The 17,596-nt window shown below is 37.7% G+C and overlaps 1 protein-coding gene across 1 annotated transcript in view; it reads right to left on the minus strand.

The window, feature by feature from the left end:
- The window catches only part of LOC113541299 (contactin-associated protein-like 2), a 123,107-nt gene that overhangs the window by 73,431 nt on the left and 32,080 nt on the right, over positions 1–17,596 (minus strand). The window contains exon 2 of the mRNA XM_026938187.3: positions 6,842–6,952. Within this exon, the coding sequence (XP_026793988.3) occupies positions 6,842–6,952 (111 nt within the window). The remainder of the gene's footprint in view (positions 1–6,841; positions 6,953–17,596) is intronic.

A 17,596-nucleotide genomic window follows, 5' to 3' on the forward strand; every position in this document is an offset into this window, starting at 1 on the left:
GATCATACTGAATGCTTGGAGAAAAAAAATCTTATTCTGTTTTCTGCATCACTGCAGGCAAAATAAAAAATAAGGAGAGTAGTTGTAGTGTTTATTTGTGTGTTCTGCATTGTGGATTGTATAGAGGTTTGTATTAGAGCTTTTTAAAGAGGTGCAATTTTTCCAGTTTCACAAAAGCAAAGGGTCATAAGCAACTGCTAATACAAATTTATTGATAACTGATTTTCCATCAAAGTCAAAAGGTGCAAGAAATCCAAGTTATTTTAACACTGTGTGAATGCAAACATAGTCTCACACAAAGGTGTGTAGTAAGCAGCTACGTTTACTACGTTACATTATCTTGTTTAACTTTTTGAATAAATTCTACTTTAAGACTATCCTTACTCTTTACTTTTACTGGTATAAATTTGTAAAGAAAAAAATATACTTTTACTTTACTGCACACAGAGACACACAGAGCCACCGTTTTTCCCTTCAGCTGATAGAAATAATACATATGTTACGCATTGTCTACTTCATGCTCAAAAACGTCATTGCCCCATATAAGATTTCCAAACTGTGTTTAGACTAATGACTTTACACATATTAGCTCGCAAACAGAGATGAATGTTGATATGTGTCCATTTTTAATCATGAAATAAAGTTACGATTGTTAGTTTTTAGGGCTTTTCCAGCAACAAAGGTGAGGCAAATCTCTAATCTATAATACAAACTGTATATAAAAAGTTTGAATAATTTCTGTTTTTGATTTACTGATTTCATGACTGTCACTATCCCCAATACATCTGATCCAGTGGACCCATTTCAAAGTAATAGGACCTTATTATAGGACCTTCTTCTTACTCAAGTAGGTACCTGGATAATTATTTTTATTTTTTTACTTTAAGTAATTATGCAAGGCATCATCAAGGCCTGACAATAATAACTTCAAACAATTTAAATAGGAATTTCTATGAACGCAATGGTATGTAAACTTTCCTCAAGTGTGAATATTTGCAGTGCGAAGTAATTAATTAACTATCTTTAATATAATATTTAAGATTTGTGACGTGAAATTAAGACTTGTTTGTAAAGAGAAAATGTATTTGCATTTTTATACATTTATTCCACTTGATGCTGTTTTTTCCTTCCATTCCATGTTCTAAACTCTATGACAAAAGAGTTTCTCCATAGCATTAAGGTTTAAGCCTCTAGGCGTTCGTCTCCTCTGTCACTCGTGAAGCAAATACTCGAGGCTGAATCTCTCTCGATAAAAGCACCACATGCGCACACACACCTTAATATTGCCAATGGAATGACCACTCTTAACAACTGTGGTTATAATCATGTCTTCTTCTGCTGCTGTAGCCCATCTGCCTCCAGATTCAGCATGATGAGCATCTGATACTTTTCTGCTCACCACGGTTGTAAAGAGTGGTTATTTCAGTTACCGTAGCTTTTCTGTCAGCTCGAACCAGTGAACCAATCTCACCATAACCCGTCTTATCAACAAGGCATTTCCGCATGCAGAACAGTCACTCACTGGATGTTTTTTTTTGTGTGTGTGTGTGTGTGTGTGTGTGTGTGTGGTTTGCACGATTCTGTGTAAACTCTAGAGAGTTAGTGAAAATGCCAGGAGATCAACAGTTTCTGAAATACTCAAACCAATCTTTCTGGAAAAAACATCCATGCCACTGAGTCACTGAGATCACATTTTTCCCCAGTCTAAGGTTTGTACATGATGATCTTGACCTACACCTGCATGATTTTATACACTGCGTTGCTGCCACATGATTGGCTGATTAGATAAGTACAAGAATCAGCTGTAGGAAAGTGGCAAATGAGTGTATATACATATATATATATATATATATATATATATATATATATATATATATATATATATATATATATATATATATATATATATATATATAAATGTATGTAATATCAGGTTCCTTTGTCAGATCAGAAGCACAAACAGCAGTGATAAGGTGCTCGATAAGGTGTGACGTGGTCCTCGATGGGATTTGATATCTGATCCTATTACAGAGTCATTATTTGCAATCTGGCTTCAACAGGATAAACAGAGTCTATCTCTGTCAGAGAGGATTTGGGTGCTCTTTAAGGCACAAAATACCATCTTCAAAAAAAAAAAAAAAAAGACACTTGGCCCTGTTGATAAGTGTATACATATGGAGCTAAGACATGATAAGCTGGGCTGGTTGACCTAAAGTGTAGGCCTAAAGAGAGAGGCTTAACAGTGACATAGTGAGAACATAAGCAGAGAAGAGGATGAGTGAGAGGAAGAGATGAGAGCACAGCCAGGGGGACGACTCTACTGTAACCTGCCATAGAGACTGATGTTCTGATAAGATAAGGGGAGTAAAAGAAAGCACCCGGAAGGAGAAAGAAGGCAGGTCGGTGAAGAAAAAGAAGCTTGGCTTGCAGACTGTTGAGATGCTTTATACCTCAGTCCTTTCTGAGCCTATCCCAGGAACACTAAGTGTGAGGTTGGAATGGACACTGGATGGGAGGTCAGAGGAAACGAAAAAAAAAAAAAAAAAAAAAAAACGGAGGAAACCCACACAGAAATTGGAAGGACATGCAAAACTCAACATTCAATGGTACTAACTGTGCCAACGTCCCAACCTCACTTTACTTAATTCATATGAAAAGGCGCAAAGGTTTAGGGTTAGAGACAAGACTGTCATTCATATTTGTACAAATCAGGTTCTCAGAAATTACACAATGTGTTGAAGAATCAAAAGCAAATCTGTATACCAACGATAGCATGGTATACAGGCCAGGAGTCTGAAATAACAAAATCAGCTATGCTGTCTACATGAGAGGGATGGCCTTATTCTTTCCCCTGTCAATCAGAGCAACACTAGATAATCGTGGGTGTCTCCGAGCTCATGTATTAGGAAGAGGGCTGATAGCGTTTTCCAGCAAGTGTGTTCAGCAGCAGTTCGAAAAGATGCAAAGACTGGCTTCACGTGTCATAGAGGAAGTACGTGAGGGAGCCTTCATCATCCCTGGTTCGTGGCTGGTTAGGGGTAAGCTAGCTAGTGGACAGGAATGTCTAAATTGGGAAAAACAAAAATCGAGAGTATTAGCATGCACTTCTGTAGAAGAATGGACAATTTCACTGGAGATGTCTTTGTGCTTATGGCTTACTTTTCAACTACAATGGACAAACTTCAGACATTTGCCTACATTAACGTTGAGCACTTCAAAATCTCCTTAAGTTTTCAAAATCACAATACTAAGAATAATGCAGGTTTAAGAAAAGTTTCAAAGCTTAAGCTAAAATGCAAATAAATACGAAAGTGTATTTAAACCAAAGAGGAATACGAGGAAAGAAGTCAAATTGTTTGCATAGCCTATAAATGTCATTTTGCCTCAGTAGCAGGCTGAGAGGATTTAATTCACTACAGAGAATGAAAAATAAAATGAAGTGCAGGGATCACTGGGTTTGTGCATCTTATTAACACTCCAATCTCATGCACGGCCACATTTCTATTCAGCAGAGACTTCGTTCTTGGGCTGAATGCTTAGCACAGCCATCTCTCTCCCTCTGCCAGCCTCAACCGAGTCCCAATCCTCCCTCTCATTAGCTTCCTACTGCCTCGCCTGATCGTCTGTCCCCAGTCCTCCCATCTCACTACCTTGCCATTTCCAGGTATGAAGGACAAACAGGTTTACATTCAACAGGGATTTGACCTTTTCCTCCCTGTCTCCACCTCACAGATGAGCTAGTGCCAAACAGATGCCTCCACCTCTGCTGAATGAGAATACCGTAGAGGAACATGAAGAGAGCATGGTGAAGTGAGAACTGCATTACTTTAAATAAGACCAGGACCTTTTATAGTGGACTAACACATCTCTCCAGAATCTTTAAAGGAAGATGATTGATTTTGCAAACCAAGTAAGGGTTAATACACTGACCAGAACGGCAATTTTGGACCCAATCATTTTTCAGATTTTTCTTCTTCTCTCAGACGGTAGTTACGAAATATATCAAAACTCAACAGAAAAAAAAAATAAATTCCCTGTTTTTGTGCACTGCCTATAGCATTTGCCCTAATTAAGCAAATCTTAAGACATCTTAAACTGCACCCACTTCACAGTAATGTCATGCCATGCAGTATATCCCTGTTGTTTACTGACATACGTGTCAATGTACATGCCATTATGATATGCATATCAATTTCCTTTATAAACCTTATAAACCACATTAACTAGAGTGGGAATACATGAAACTATGAAAACATGAAAACAGTTTCTCTTAAAATCATTTTTTCCTACATTCATAACCACAAATCTGTTTCTAGATCACCTGCATTCATTATACACTATATGGCCCAAAGTTTGTGGACACCCGGCCACCACACCCATATGTGCTTGCTGAACATCCCATTCCACATTTAATGACCCCTTGCCTGTTATAATAACCTCCACTCTTCTGGGAAGACTTTCCACTAGATTTTGGAGCATTGCTGTATGGATTTGCCCATTCAGCAACAAGAGCATTAGTGAGGACAGACACTGATGTTGGGTGAGGAGACCTGGGGTGCAGTCGACGTTCCAAGTCATCCCAAAGGTGTTCAGTGGTGTTGAGGTCAGGGTTCTGGGGAGGCCTCTCGTGTTCTTCCACTCCAACCTTGGCACTGTCTTCATGTTGCTGGTTTTGTGCACTGGGGCATTGTCATGCAGGCCCAAACATCTTTGAGCCTCTTAATTCCAGTGGAAGGAAATTGAAATGCTACAGCATACAATGTCATTCTATACAATTGTGTTCTTCCAACTTTGTAGTAACAGTCAGGTATCCACAAACGTTTGGCCGTATAGTGTATGTTCATTCCTTTTTCTATTTAGTAATATATAACAGAAAAAACTGGCAAAATATTGATGTGTTGGATTTATATGACATTTTACACTAAAAATGGTGAAAGAATGCAAATGTACTCATGTTTAATTGGAAGAAGCATAATTTGTATAATGAACATGTACATTCTTGAAAAGTCCCAATTAAAACAAAATTGTAAGAATATCAGCAATCGCCTGGCAAATATATATGTATATGTATATGTATATATATATGCAATGCATATACAGGTGAAGCGCTTCAGTTATTGTTCACAAGAAACATCAGAATAGGGGAAAATGTGATCTCTGTGACTTTAACCGTGGCATAGCTGTTGGTGCTAGATGGGTTGGTTTGAGTATTTCAGAAACTGCTGATCTTCTAGGAATAGTCTCTAGAGTTTACACAGAATGGTGTGAAAAAAAAAAAAACTGAGTGAGTGACAGATCTGTGGGTAGAAACAACTTGTTGATAAGAGAGGTCAGAGGAAAATAGCCAGATTGGTTCGAGCTGCCAGGAAGGATAGAGTTCATTCTTTACAACCGTGGTGCGCAGAAAAGCATCTCAGCATGCAAAAAGCATTGAATCTTGCAGTGGATGGGCTACAACAGCAGAAGACCACATCAGGTTACATTCCTTTCAGCCAAGAACAAGAATCTGAGGCTATCATAGTCACACATTATATATATACAGTATATATATATATATATATATATATATATATATATATATATATATATATATATGAACAGACAAATATTAGCATTGGGTGGCATTGATTTTTACCCACCCCTTTTTCCGCACCAGTGATTTTTGACTGAAATGAATCACTATAAACACTATAAACAATTCTCTAATTCAGAAGTGTCATTTCCAGCCTCAGTAATGTCAGTGGTTTGGACAGAAATATGCATCTGGCATACGGATGTCGAGATCCCTTCATTAGTCTTTTATGATGCTGCTTGTCTTAGTGTAGCTAATGAGCCTGTCTCAGTGATGACATCAGGAATGAATATGGTTGATAAATGCCTGGGACATGAATGTTCCTGCCAGGCTGAGATTGTGACAGGCTGTTTGCTCATCTGCTACGAAAACTACAAAACTACCCTCCGGTTACATCAAATCAGAACTTAATGGTTTTCCAGTGTTTGTTCTCATGACAGCTGAGGGTAATTTTCTACAAAAGACATCGGTAGACGTGATGCCAAAACATATAACGAAACTCCATTAAAATTTATGACTGCTAATTATAAACAACATTTTTTGCAATTATAAAATTAATTAATTCTCCTGATTATGAACATTTGGGTCTGAGGTACAATGCTATGACAAAGAACGCATTCATGGCCTGCAACCATGAATACACCCCTATTGGGAAGGGTAAATAATGATCCTGCTCTGTATCCACCAGTGTGTAGGTGTCAAACGGTGTAGCAGTGTGATGGCATGCATTGTGTCACTGAGATCTCGCAGCCCCATTAAAAGGCCATGTCCCATTAAATATTTACACAAAGTCCACTGACCCACAGTAACAGAGGTTTAATTAAGACTGTGCCTTACTTTCACCTGTGTTAGAGATACTGTCAGCTCCAAACATCTGAGCCCTCTAACAAGAACTGTTCTGATTTTCTTAGTTATGAAAAACTGATACAATTTGGTAGAAATTATATGAATTCAACTATAATCCATTATGTAAGGAATAAAACATGACAAGGCATACCCTTATAGGAAAATAGTCAATGACAAGGCGGTGAGATGCAGCAAGACATGACTCAGAGTTACTCTTACCACCCTGAAGTTGATTATTTTCCAATGACAGCAAGTCCCGAAGTGTTTGTATGCGACCAAGAAACTACTCCATCCTGAAGTCATTAAATTCACAGCTTTACCTCTGTTACAAAGCACTGACACTGGAGACTCCATCCATAAATACCAAACACATGTCTATGTTTTGGTGTGTGTCTGCGTGGGTGTGTGTTTAAGCCCTCTCACCTCCTCTCCTGTTCAGTTTGGCGTATTCAGGAGTGTAGCCGGTGGTGAACACAGACGAGCTGCTGAAGGCACTATGGGAAAGGGGCGTGGCCAGCGCTTCATCACATTTCTCTAAAGAAAATACAAAGGAAACAACACATGTTACAATCACATACATTTTAGTTATTATTATTAGGAGTCAATTGGGGAATTACAGGGATCCAAATCAGAGTTACTCATTACTTCATCATCCTCATTCTTCGACTATAACAGAAAGATTCTTCATCACAAATTACTGAGAATGGAAAACAGCTCTTACAGATGAGAATTTACTCAAATCCTGCATCACTGCTAAGGCTTTTACTTAATCACAAGTCCAAACCACTTAAAACTTCAATAACTAGTCACTTCAAAATGCACAAAGTGAACAGATGGTGCAGAGGAGTTGTCATGTGTTAACACAGCTCTGCGCTCACAGACAATATGAGAACTCCAAAGTAAAATTAAAGAACGTTCTGAAGATTCACCTTTACATCTTCCACTACATCAAATTCTAGTACATGTAATGAAATGGGGGCAGAACGGGAATATATGGAAAGAGAGCGAGAGAGAGAGAGAGAGAGAGAGAGAGACAGAGACAGAGAGAGAGAGAGAAGAACTGACAAGTCAGAGAGCTTTTGCTGGTACTTCTCTTGTTTCAGTATTACTGGGTTTACTTTTGCACCAGTCCCAAGTTAAATCACTCTCTTTACCGGAACAACTAAGCGTAAATCTGTCATTCAAAGATGTCTATGTTAACCAAGAATAATCTTTTATTATTTCTCATTTCAGTGCTTAGAGTTTGTGAATATTGTGAATGCAGTTTCTCATGCAGACTCGTAAAAAAAAAACAACTCAAATTCCCAACAAAAAAGATCAGGAATTTACTCTGTAATACTCTGGAAGACTGAAGACTGAAGCTTGATACAATTAAGGTCTTGTGCTTTTCACCACCTGGACAAAATGTGCTTATACTTTTTATAGCCAAAGGTTTGTTGACACCTGACCATCACACATATATGTATGGTTCTTCCCCAAACTGTTGCCACGATGCTGGAACCACAGAATTCCAGCATTGTGTCTAGGATGTCTTCGTATGCTGCAGCATTACAATTTCCCTTCACTGGAACTAAGGGACCCAAACCTGTTACATCATGACACTACCTCTGGTCCATGAAGACATACTTTGCCAAGGTTGGAGTGGAAGAACTCATGTGGCCTGCACAGAGCCCTGACCTCAGCCCCACTGAACACCTTCAGGACGAATCGGAATACCAACTGCACGCCAACCCTTCTCGCTCAACATCCATGCAAGACCTCACTAAAGCTCTTGTGGTTGAATGAGCACATATCCCCAAAGTCATGTTCCAAAATCTAGCAGAAAGCCTTCCCAAAAGACTGGAGGCTGTTATAGGAGCCCATGGTTTGGGAATGGGATGTTCAACAAGCACATAAGGGTGTGATGGTCAGGGGTCCACATACTTTTGGCCATATAGTGTAGAAAATGTCAGGACTCATCCAATATTAGCTAAGATTTACTGAAGCTATTTGTGAAGACACTTCATAAAAGTCCATGGGCCACAGCAGTAACATATATATGGCTCGAACATCTCCCCAATTAACATAGTGGGGAAATTTGATTGAAATGAGAGCAGGGAGAAGGTAATGACATCATTTATCACACATGGATGTGTTTTATAATTAAGTCAGATAATTCTATCCATCAAGTGCACTTGACAGATCACAGCACTGAGAGGACACTATTGAAAATCTGACTTTATTTCTTGGAATGGTCTCTAGAGCTGGAACATCAGACGATCAATTAGGGACTATTCAAATAGAGGGCTTAATTAATTCTCACATTCCCCACTACCATACAGTAGCTCTTTTAGCTTCAGAGCTTCTCTAGCACAAACTGATTGATACCTGGCATGATGGTGATCCCTTCTTATGGTTATTTTTTTCTGTGAAACACCATGGCCATGAAAGCATTCTGCAGAGTGGGATTTTCCATCACGGCCTCTTTACTGTGACAACATGCTGAATGGCTTCTTGTGCCAGGAATTAATCTTAAGGGATTTCAGTGCTGAAACTCTAATCACATAATGCCAACTGGTTATTCATTCTCCTGGAAAGCCTCCTGCATCTGGCAAGCTTCAGAGTTAAAATTTAAAGATTTTTACAAAGTCTTTGACAAAGCCTTATATAGTACTTTTTCTGCCAGACCAGATGTTAGAACATTACATTTTTAAATGGGGTAGTTCAGAAGAAACCAAATGCCCATCTTCCTCCATACCTTACTGGTTTAGTGTCTAAAGTTTTTATAATCTTACTGAAAACATTTATTTTATTACTCTTGATTGTTTAGTGCAAACACTATTCTTTTGCTGCTGTTGCTGCTGCAATGTGTGAATTTCCCTCTGGGATTAATAAAGTGATCTGTCTGTCTATCTATCTATCTATCTATCTATCTATCTATCTATCTATCTGTCTGTCTGTCTGTCTGTCTGTCTACTGGAGCCAGAAGAATGGTGTTGCTAACAAGTCAATATTATGTCAATATTTTCACGTGGGAAAGTTACTCGTATTCAGAGCCGGGTTACGCAGACGCTTAAATTGAAAGTCTGGGCTCCCCATTCAGATAATTCAAATCACGTGTGTAGTTCACACCTCCAAGGTTGCCAAATTGTTCTTCAGTAGAAGCAGGGTTTTTCAATAGCATCTAGACATTGCCTTCAAACACAAGCACTTGCTGGGAAGTCCCCCAAAAGTCTGAAGTACACCAGAGAGCTACTGTTTATCCCTTTAACTGCTCAATTACAGTATATACTTGTAATCAGTCTCACTTCTAAGTTCTTTTGCATGAAAATGTAGCCAATGGAAATATATAAATGGATTCTTTTGATAAGAACACCAGAATGTAGTAATATTTAAAGCTGCATTCTGATAACATAATCACATTATCAACTCTAATCATTCTAAATATGTCCAAAAGAGTCAGTTGTCCAGCATCAGCCTGATGTACCACCTCAGCCTGCAGCAATCTTCAGCCTTGGATATATGGTCTGACACAGAGAAAAGAGATGAGAGACACTGCTTTCATTCCTCACTCTGCTAGAGCTGTGTCAGCATTACACTGCAGTCTGCACCACTCCAATAGCTCAATCCGATTAGCTGTTACAGCCACAAGCAGTCCTGTGACACCCCTGTGAGCTTTAATACTCAAATTCAGTTCTTTTGCTAATCAAACACACAGGCAGCTGGAGCTTAGACATTATTGATGGAGTGATATTTATTCATTCAGAAAGGATCAAGGCGCACAGGTAATTTGCAGAATTAGTGAAATTCTTTGATTATGTATATGGCTATGTGGCCCTTTTGTGGAAGCAGCCCTTCATATTTACTTTGTATTGACCTTTGTAAATGCAGCCTAAAGCAACTGCAAATAAATTAAAGGATCTCCTGCATGGAATAAGCATCTCTCCCAGAGGCATGAAAGTGAATGAGACAGTTCCCAGCCATTAGAGATACAGCATTTTCCCCAAAAAAGTGCTTATTTTGATCAGCAACAAACTTCTAACTAAAGAATTCTAAGAAGAAAAAAGATTTGTACCTAAGAACTGATGCTGTAATCAGAAAGACTGTCTGGTGCTCATCCCAGGATTCTTATTCACACAGTGTTCACACTGAACATCCTTTCAACACACTTAGTATGGTTTAACTTTATAATACACACAGTCATGCAAGAGAAATTATATATAGTCATAATATCGAGTGTCACTCAGAAGAGGAAGGGTTGGCTTTTTCTGAGTCTTTTCCTCTGAAAGTTCTTCCTCATGATGTCTCAGGGAGTTTTTCCTTGCCACCGTCTTCTCTCGGCTTGCTCATTAGGGATACAAAAAAATTAAAATGAATTGAATAATTAGAAAAAATAAGATCTGTTCTGTTAATATCAGGAAGCACTGAATATCATCCGGACGTCAACAGGAGTGTAAGGAAATAAGTGAAACTAACGGAAAAAGAGAAATGTCAGAAATAGACAAAGCATCTGCAGGGCTTTCCAAACACAGGACTTATATGGGAACGTGTACGTCTAACTCTTAATGAGTAGACACCGCGCTGCAGCCGGTTTAAAACAAGGACACGTCCTGACATATCCGGGTAGCAAATGCCAGGAAAAGAATCAGCGTTGACTCTTTTTTGTTGGAATTCACAGCAGGTAAATGGGAAACTCAGATATAGTATAAATCTGACAGTGGTCTTTACTCTATGAGAAGGCCTCTCATTTTAAAAAAAAAGCTACAATCTCAATACAAGAGTACATATTTACACAAACCCAACACTCACTGCATACATTCTCTATCTTATCAGATCTTCTTCTTGCCGTAAGCGCACTCTCGAATTCTGTTTGACATTCACAGATCCAGAGTTCAAACAGAAGACTCAAAGTGAGCAAATAAAAAAAAAAACAAAGAAGGAGAAAGCGACAGACAGAACTATTTATGTTAGGCAAAAACAGAAAATACAGGAAAGAAAGTCAAGTTTTTCAATGATTCAATTAGCATAGCTTGTTTACAGACTGAAAGATGAGAATTAATTAGAGTTTAATGATGCAAGGAGAAAAAAATGCATCTGAAGCTTCAGTTTGGGTGAAAAACCTGAATATTAAACATTCATAAAAGAAACTTCATCAACAACCATGTAAAATTCATCAAAATCAATCTTTTATGCATACATATGTTGAACTACTGGTTTAAAATCCAGGCATAATGAATAAATTTATGCAATAAGCCACATTTATTATATCATGTCTGATTATTAAATGTATGCAGTGATGGCCTATTGGATTAAAATCGTTTAAATAAAAATGTATTCAGTTAAATATTTAATTGATGCCAACTGATAAATCATTTAATGTTTATATTTATTCTATTTATATTCATTCAATTAGCTATACATGTAGAGTATATACATATATATGTACAAACACACACACTACACATGTTGCTGTTTGTAGTAATTTCTGAAACTATATAGAGCATTTTAATTACATTTTTGAACGAGTAAAATGTTTTTTTAATGTAATCAAATAATTGTAAATACTATTTAGTTATTTCCATTTTTAATGAGATCATGAACTACTATGTCTGACTATTAATTTTACGTTGTATTGGTCTGTTGGTCTACAATCCAGGCATAATATGTTTTAAGCTACACTTATGTAATTACATATTTAAAATTAAAATTGTAACAATTTTACACAAGGTACATAGACTCAAGTGAATAAGTAGTATATAATTGAAGGGTGGGTGATAATTAGCCCAGTGATATTGACAGGGTTGAGTCAAGGTGTGTGAGGGCATGACAGTAGGGGGATTAGCACTTGAACTCTTATGACATTGCGGAAAAAGTAGGCAAAAAAATAAGCAGCCCAGCCTGATTTAGTAGTCAGGAGAGTTTCTTACTGTCCATATGACCTTTGTCACTTCCCCCTTAGCATTTTGAACACGGCTGCATCCCCGAGTCGTCCACAGAGCAGTGTGTTAAACGGCTGACAGGACCGATGATAAACTAGGGTGCAGATGAAAGCATGGGTAAAGAGAAAGAGAGATGAGGTAGAGGGCACTCAGGTGGGACAAAGTGCAGGATGGGTCTTTATTCTTGCACGAAAGGAATTTCAGAGATAAATGCACTGTATGGCAACACTGTATTTTGAACTTTGTATGCCATATAAGTTAATAAAAACATAAAAACAGATCAGGATATAGAAAATATAGTAAAACTTATATTGAGTAGCTGAAGTCCTGAGGCATGATTAATAATGTATCATATGCACAGCGGTGTTTTTATGGAGTAAAGATTATGAAATTTAATACACGACTCAGAATTCCTGACATGAATAAATCAATCTTGCGTCCAGACATTGGTGAAAAAAAAAAAAAAAAAAAACTTCTACATGGGTTTTTGTGATTCTGATATACACCATGCTTACAATCCAGTATGCTAACTTAGCAACAAAGACTAATCTGTATTCCTTTCAACCACACCACGTGGGTGATCAATTATGCCTACTACAAACAGACATTTAAACAACCGAGTTTATGTAAGTAGAATGTGACAGATTTGAATGGATTACTATTCAAAGATAAAAGAAATGTGCACCCAGAAAAGCACACTCATGTGTTTAGCTCCTCCTGTGCTTGTTTTGTGTTCCAGCTTGTTTGACATTTTGATAAAGTGCTCTAAAGAACAACTTACTGAATGAGAAACATGCATGTTGTTATTTCCCAGTACAAACTGCATGTGAACTTTCCCAACACTGTGGAATATGTCATCATTAATCCGACAGACTTTTAGCTCCAGTAACAAGGGCTTCAGAGCATTAAAAAGTCATGCCGCTCGCAATCCCATCAAAGCCATAACACAATCCACAGCAAGGCCCCTAGCTTTTGATATGAATGTAGAATAAAAAATGTATGTAAAAAAAAAAAAAAAAAAAAAAGAAAGGAGAGAGGCTGTGGTGATGGGTAGCTACGTAGCCGCTGAGGTTATTTCTGAAATAAGGCCAGGAGGTAACAAGTCAATATTCTGACCAAGGTAGTGACCATGGATTGTGTAACTTCAGCCCATAGTAATGACAACTACAGCAGCAGTAAAAAAAAAAAAAAAAAAAGAAGGCAAAAAAGGCAATAACAATGGTTACTACAACAGAGGGAAAAAATGGATAATAATAATAACAATGACAACTAAAACAGAAGGGAAAAAACATTAGAGATAAATGACAGTAACCACAATAACAACTACAACAGATGGGAAAAAACAGACGAAAAATGACAATAACATCAATGACAACTACAACAGAAGAAAAAACAGAAGGAAAAAAATCACTAACAATAATGACAACTACAAAAGAAGGGAAAAAACAGAAGAAAAAATGACAGTAAGAACAATGACAACTACAACAGACGGAAAAAACAGATGAAAAAAAACGACAATAACAACAATGACAACTACAACAGAAGGAAAAAACAGATGAAAAAAAACGACAATAACAACAATGACAACTACAACAGAAGGAAAAACAAATAGAAGAAAATTGACAATAATAATGACAACTACAACAGAACGGAAAACATAGAAGGAAAAATATAAATAATAACAATGACAACTACAACAGAAGGAAAAAAACGGAAGGAAAAATGACAGTAAGAACAATGACAACTACAACAGATGGAAAAAAGATGGAAAAAACGACAATAACAACAATGACCACTACAACAGAAGGACAAACGGAGAGTCTAATTCACTTTAAATATTGAATTAAGGCTAATGATATAACTATATCGCAACACCAGTGACTCCAGTATGTCTTTATATACCATTCCAAGATTGTGTAGTATTGTCAGTTAACTCCAAGCCTAGGCTGCTGTGGCCAAAGTGATGTAATTCAATTAAATACAATTAAATATAATAGTTGCCTTGATAAATACACTGTGGCCATGAAATAGATCTGGAGAAATTTAACCTGTGGCTTCAAAATATACAATTGTGGCAACATCTTATTAAAAAATAACCATCCTTTCACCTCAAGAGCTCCATAGATACCAATTATGGCTCTGTATTACTGACCCAAAGGATATGAGTTAAAATTCTAGGGTTACTATAAAGCAGCTGTTGGGTTCTTGAGCACAACCTTTAATCCACAGCTTCTCAAGATGGGCTCTATGCTTGGATTGTATAATACCTCATTTTAAAGTCATTTTGAATAAAAATGCCCACTAAACAAATACTAGAAGAGTGTAACAGTGCTCATCTCCACACAGTGAGATCAAACACAGTCCTCTCATTACATTACAATGAGTCTCAATTACCAAGCCACATCACGGGCAAAATCAAGAACAAGAGGCTTTATTATCTACTCATCACTTCCACATGAAAAGAAAGATTAATGATAATCTTCTGATGCTCCACAGAATGGGGTATTCGGAGAAGATCCATCTAATCAGTTCATGAAAAACTGCAGGAAAAACATAAGATGGAAAACAGTAGGGGTGGCAGAGCCTAGTCGATTAATACACTCAAAGCTGTGGTGCTGACTAGCTGGGGTGGTAGAAAAAAAAAAACAACATGGCACATAGTAAAGAAAGCAGGATAAACGTATCTTTTAAGCCTGAACATATTCGTCAGTCCACTGCACATAAGACTACACAGAGAAAAGTCTGTTTTTCTATTTTGTTTTAATGGAAACTTATTACTTTAATATCAGTTGGAATGAAGTGTAAGGGCCTGTTTTTCTAAATCAAAATAAAATCCTTGCACTATGAATTCCATTGTGACCAACGCTGTGTAAAAGTGTGATTTTGGAGCCACGGGTTGCACATCACTACTGAGATCCCACTCGGCTAGCTGAAATCCCACCCAGCTGACTGATGCTGATCCAGATTCATTTAAGGATGCGACTGAGACCGGAGTTGAACATGGTGGTTTATCATTAGCAGCCTGGAAAAACCTTCCAGACACTGCTATAGACATCTTCCATCCGAAGAAGGCTGGTCATTGAGTTATAACGATGATCTATTGATGGACACGAGCTTCCATGCTGCGCGCTCTCAGTTCCAGAATCAACAATTTCAGCTGAGCATCAAGAACATCAGCCAGGTCGTCTATACAAGTGCATTTTAAAAACTGACGCATCCTTAAATAGTGTAATATGATAAACATCGATTCATTTTGTTTCGTCATTAACAGTATAGCTTAAACTGCCCTGAAGTTGGAAATTTAATGTGTAATCTGTGTATGGCTGTTAACTCAATAAGGGGTTGAGGTCCTTTTCTGTTGTTTATTAGCATTTAACTACACTAATAAGATAAAACAGCTATATCCTGAATCAGTTTTTGCTTTAACTGTAGAAAAGATGACTATTTGACTACATAGGAAAAAATAATAATAGCAGTGTAACCCCTAAAATATAGAGATTTTTAAATTAAGATTAAATTAAGCAAACGTCCCCTGAAACTTGGCACACTTCTTCAGTGATATATGAGTGTCATGATCAGTTTTGCGCAGCTGCAGACAGACTTTTAAAGCTGAGCTTCAGCGGAAATCAAATGTGAATTTAGATTTACTATTCGGGACCCACTGTCTACTCTAAACTGTGATGTATAATATATGACCCTTTCCAGATACACCACAGGCTTTACTCTCATTAGACTGTTGCCTCGCAGACATGTCCTACAAGATTATACCTGCTGTCATTTTGACATTTTCTTAGAGTAGACATCAAATCTACAAACCGATTCTCCAGAGGATTGGTTGAGGCTGAAATATTCTTTTAACTTAAAACTTAAAAACTTAAAAAGTTTTAATGGCTCTTATAGGAGTAATTTGGAGTGTGTGTGTGTGTGTGTATATATATATATATATATATATATATATATATATATATATATATATATATATATATATATATAAAGCACAAAATAAATAAAGAACATAGAATTACAAATTACAAAGAGTTCCCTCTATACCCGATCTCTTGGTGCGGTCATATCCTCACATGGGTTTTCATACCACTGCTATGCAGATGACACTCAACTCATCCTCTCCTTCCCTCCCTCAGACTCTCATGTTTCTGCTCGGATATCAGCTTGTCTGGCTGACATCTCATCATGGATGACAACTCATCAGCTGAAACTTAATCCCACCAAAACTGAACTGCTGTTCATCCCATGTGATTCATCCCCATCTCAGGATCTTGCAATCTCGCCTTCGGTTACCGCACGCAACCTTGGGGTACCCATGGACAATCAACTGTCCTTCTCCTCTCACATTGCTAATCTAACACGCTCTTGTCGATTTCTCCTTTATAATATCAGAAGAATTCGTCCATTTCTTTCCTCACAGGCCACACAGGTGCTTGTTCAGTCCCTTGTCATTTCGAGACTGGACTACTGCAACTCACTCCTGGCAGGTCTGCCTCTGAGCGCCATTCGTCCTCTGCAACTGATCCAGAATGCAGCTACACGACTGGTTTTCAACCTTCCTAAATTTTCCCACACAATCCCATTGCTGCGCTCCCTCCACTGGCTTCCTGTAGCTGCCCGCATCAGATTTAAAACACTAGTGCTTGCCTACAAAGCCAAAAACGGACCAGCACCCACTTATCTCAAAGCACTTATCACACCTCGAGCGCCACCACGCTCCCTCCGATCCTCTAGCACTGCTCGACTGGTCCCTCCATCTCTCAGAGTACAAGGAAGGCATGCATCGAGACTCTTCTCTGTTCTGGCACCAAGGTGGTGGAATGAACTTCCCCTAGATGTCCGAACAGCTGAGTCACTGGCAGTCTTCAAACGACGGCTAAAGACTTACCTCTTCATAAAATACTTAAATTAGCACTTTCACAAAAAAAAAAAAAAAAAAAAAAAAAACTCCCCAACAGAGTTTTGGACTGATGGTATTCCTAGTTTGTGACCTAGTGAGCCAATATCAGAATGTATTTTTGATAGACTTCAAAGCACTATTGTAAGTCGCTCTGGATAAGGGTGTCTGCCAAATGCCATAAATGTAAATGTAAATGAGTGTGTGTGTATATATATATATATATATATATAAATACATAAAGCACAAAATAAATAAAGAACATAGAAGATCTAATTAGCAAGGACTTGTTACAGGTCAAGAAAAAAAAAAACATTATTCAAATGTAACACCTTGGCATAGTGATCAATAGTAAAT

The sequence above is a fragment of the Pangasianodon hypophthalmus genome, chromosome 22 (assembly GCF_027358585.1).
Source record: "Pangasianodon hypophthalmus isolate fPanHyp1 chromosome 22, fPanHyp1.pri, whole genome shotgun sequence".
In the NCBI taxonomy this organism is placed as follows: Eukaryota; Metazoa; Chordata; class Actinopteri; order Siluriformes; family Pangasiidae; genus Pangasianodon; species Pangasianodon hypophthalmus.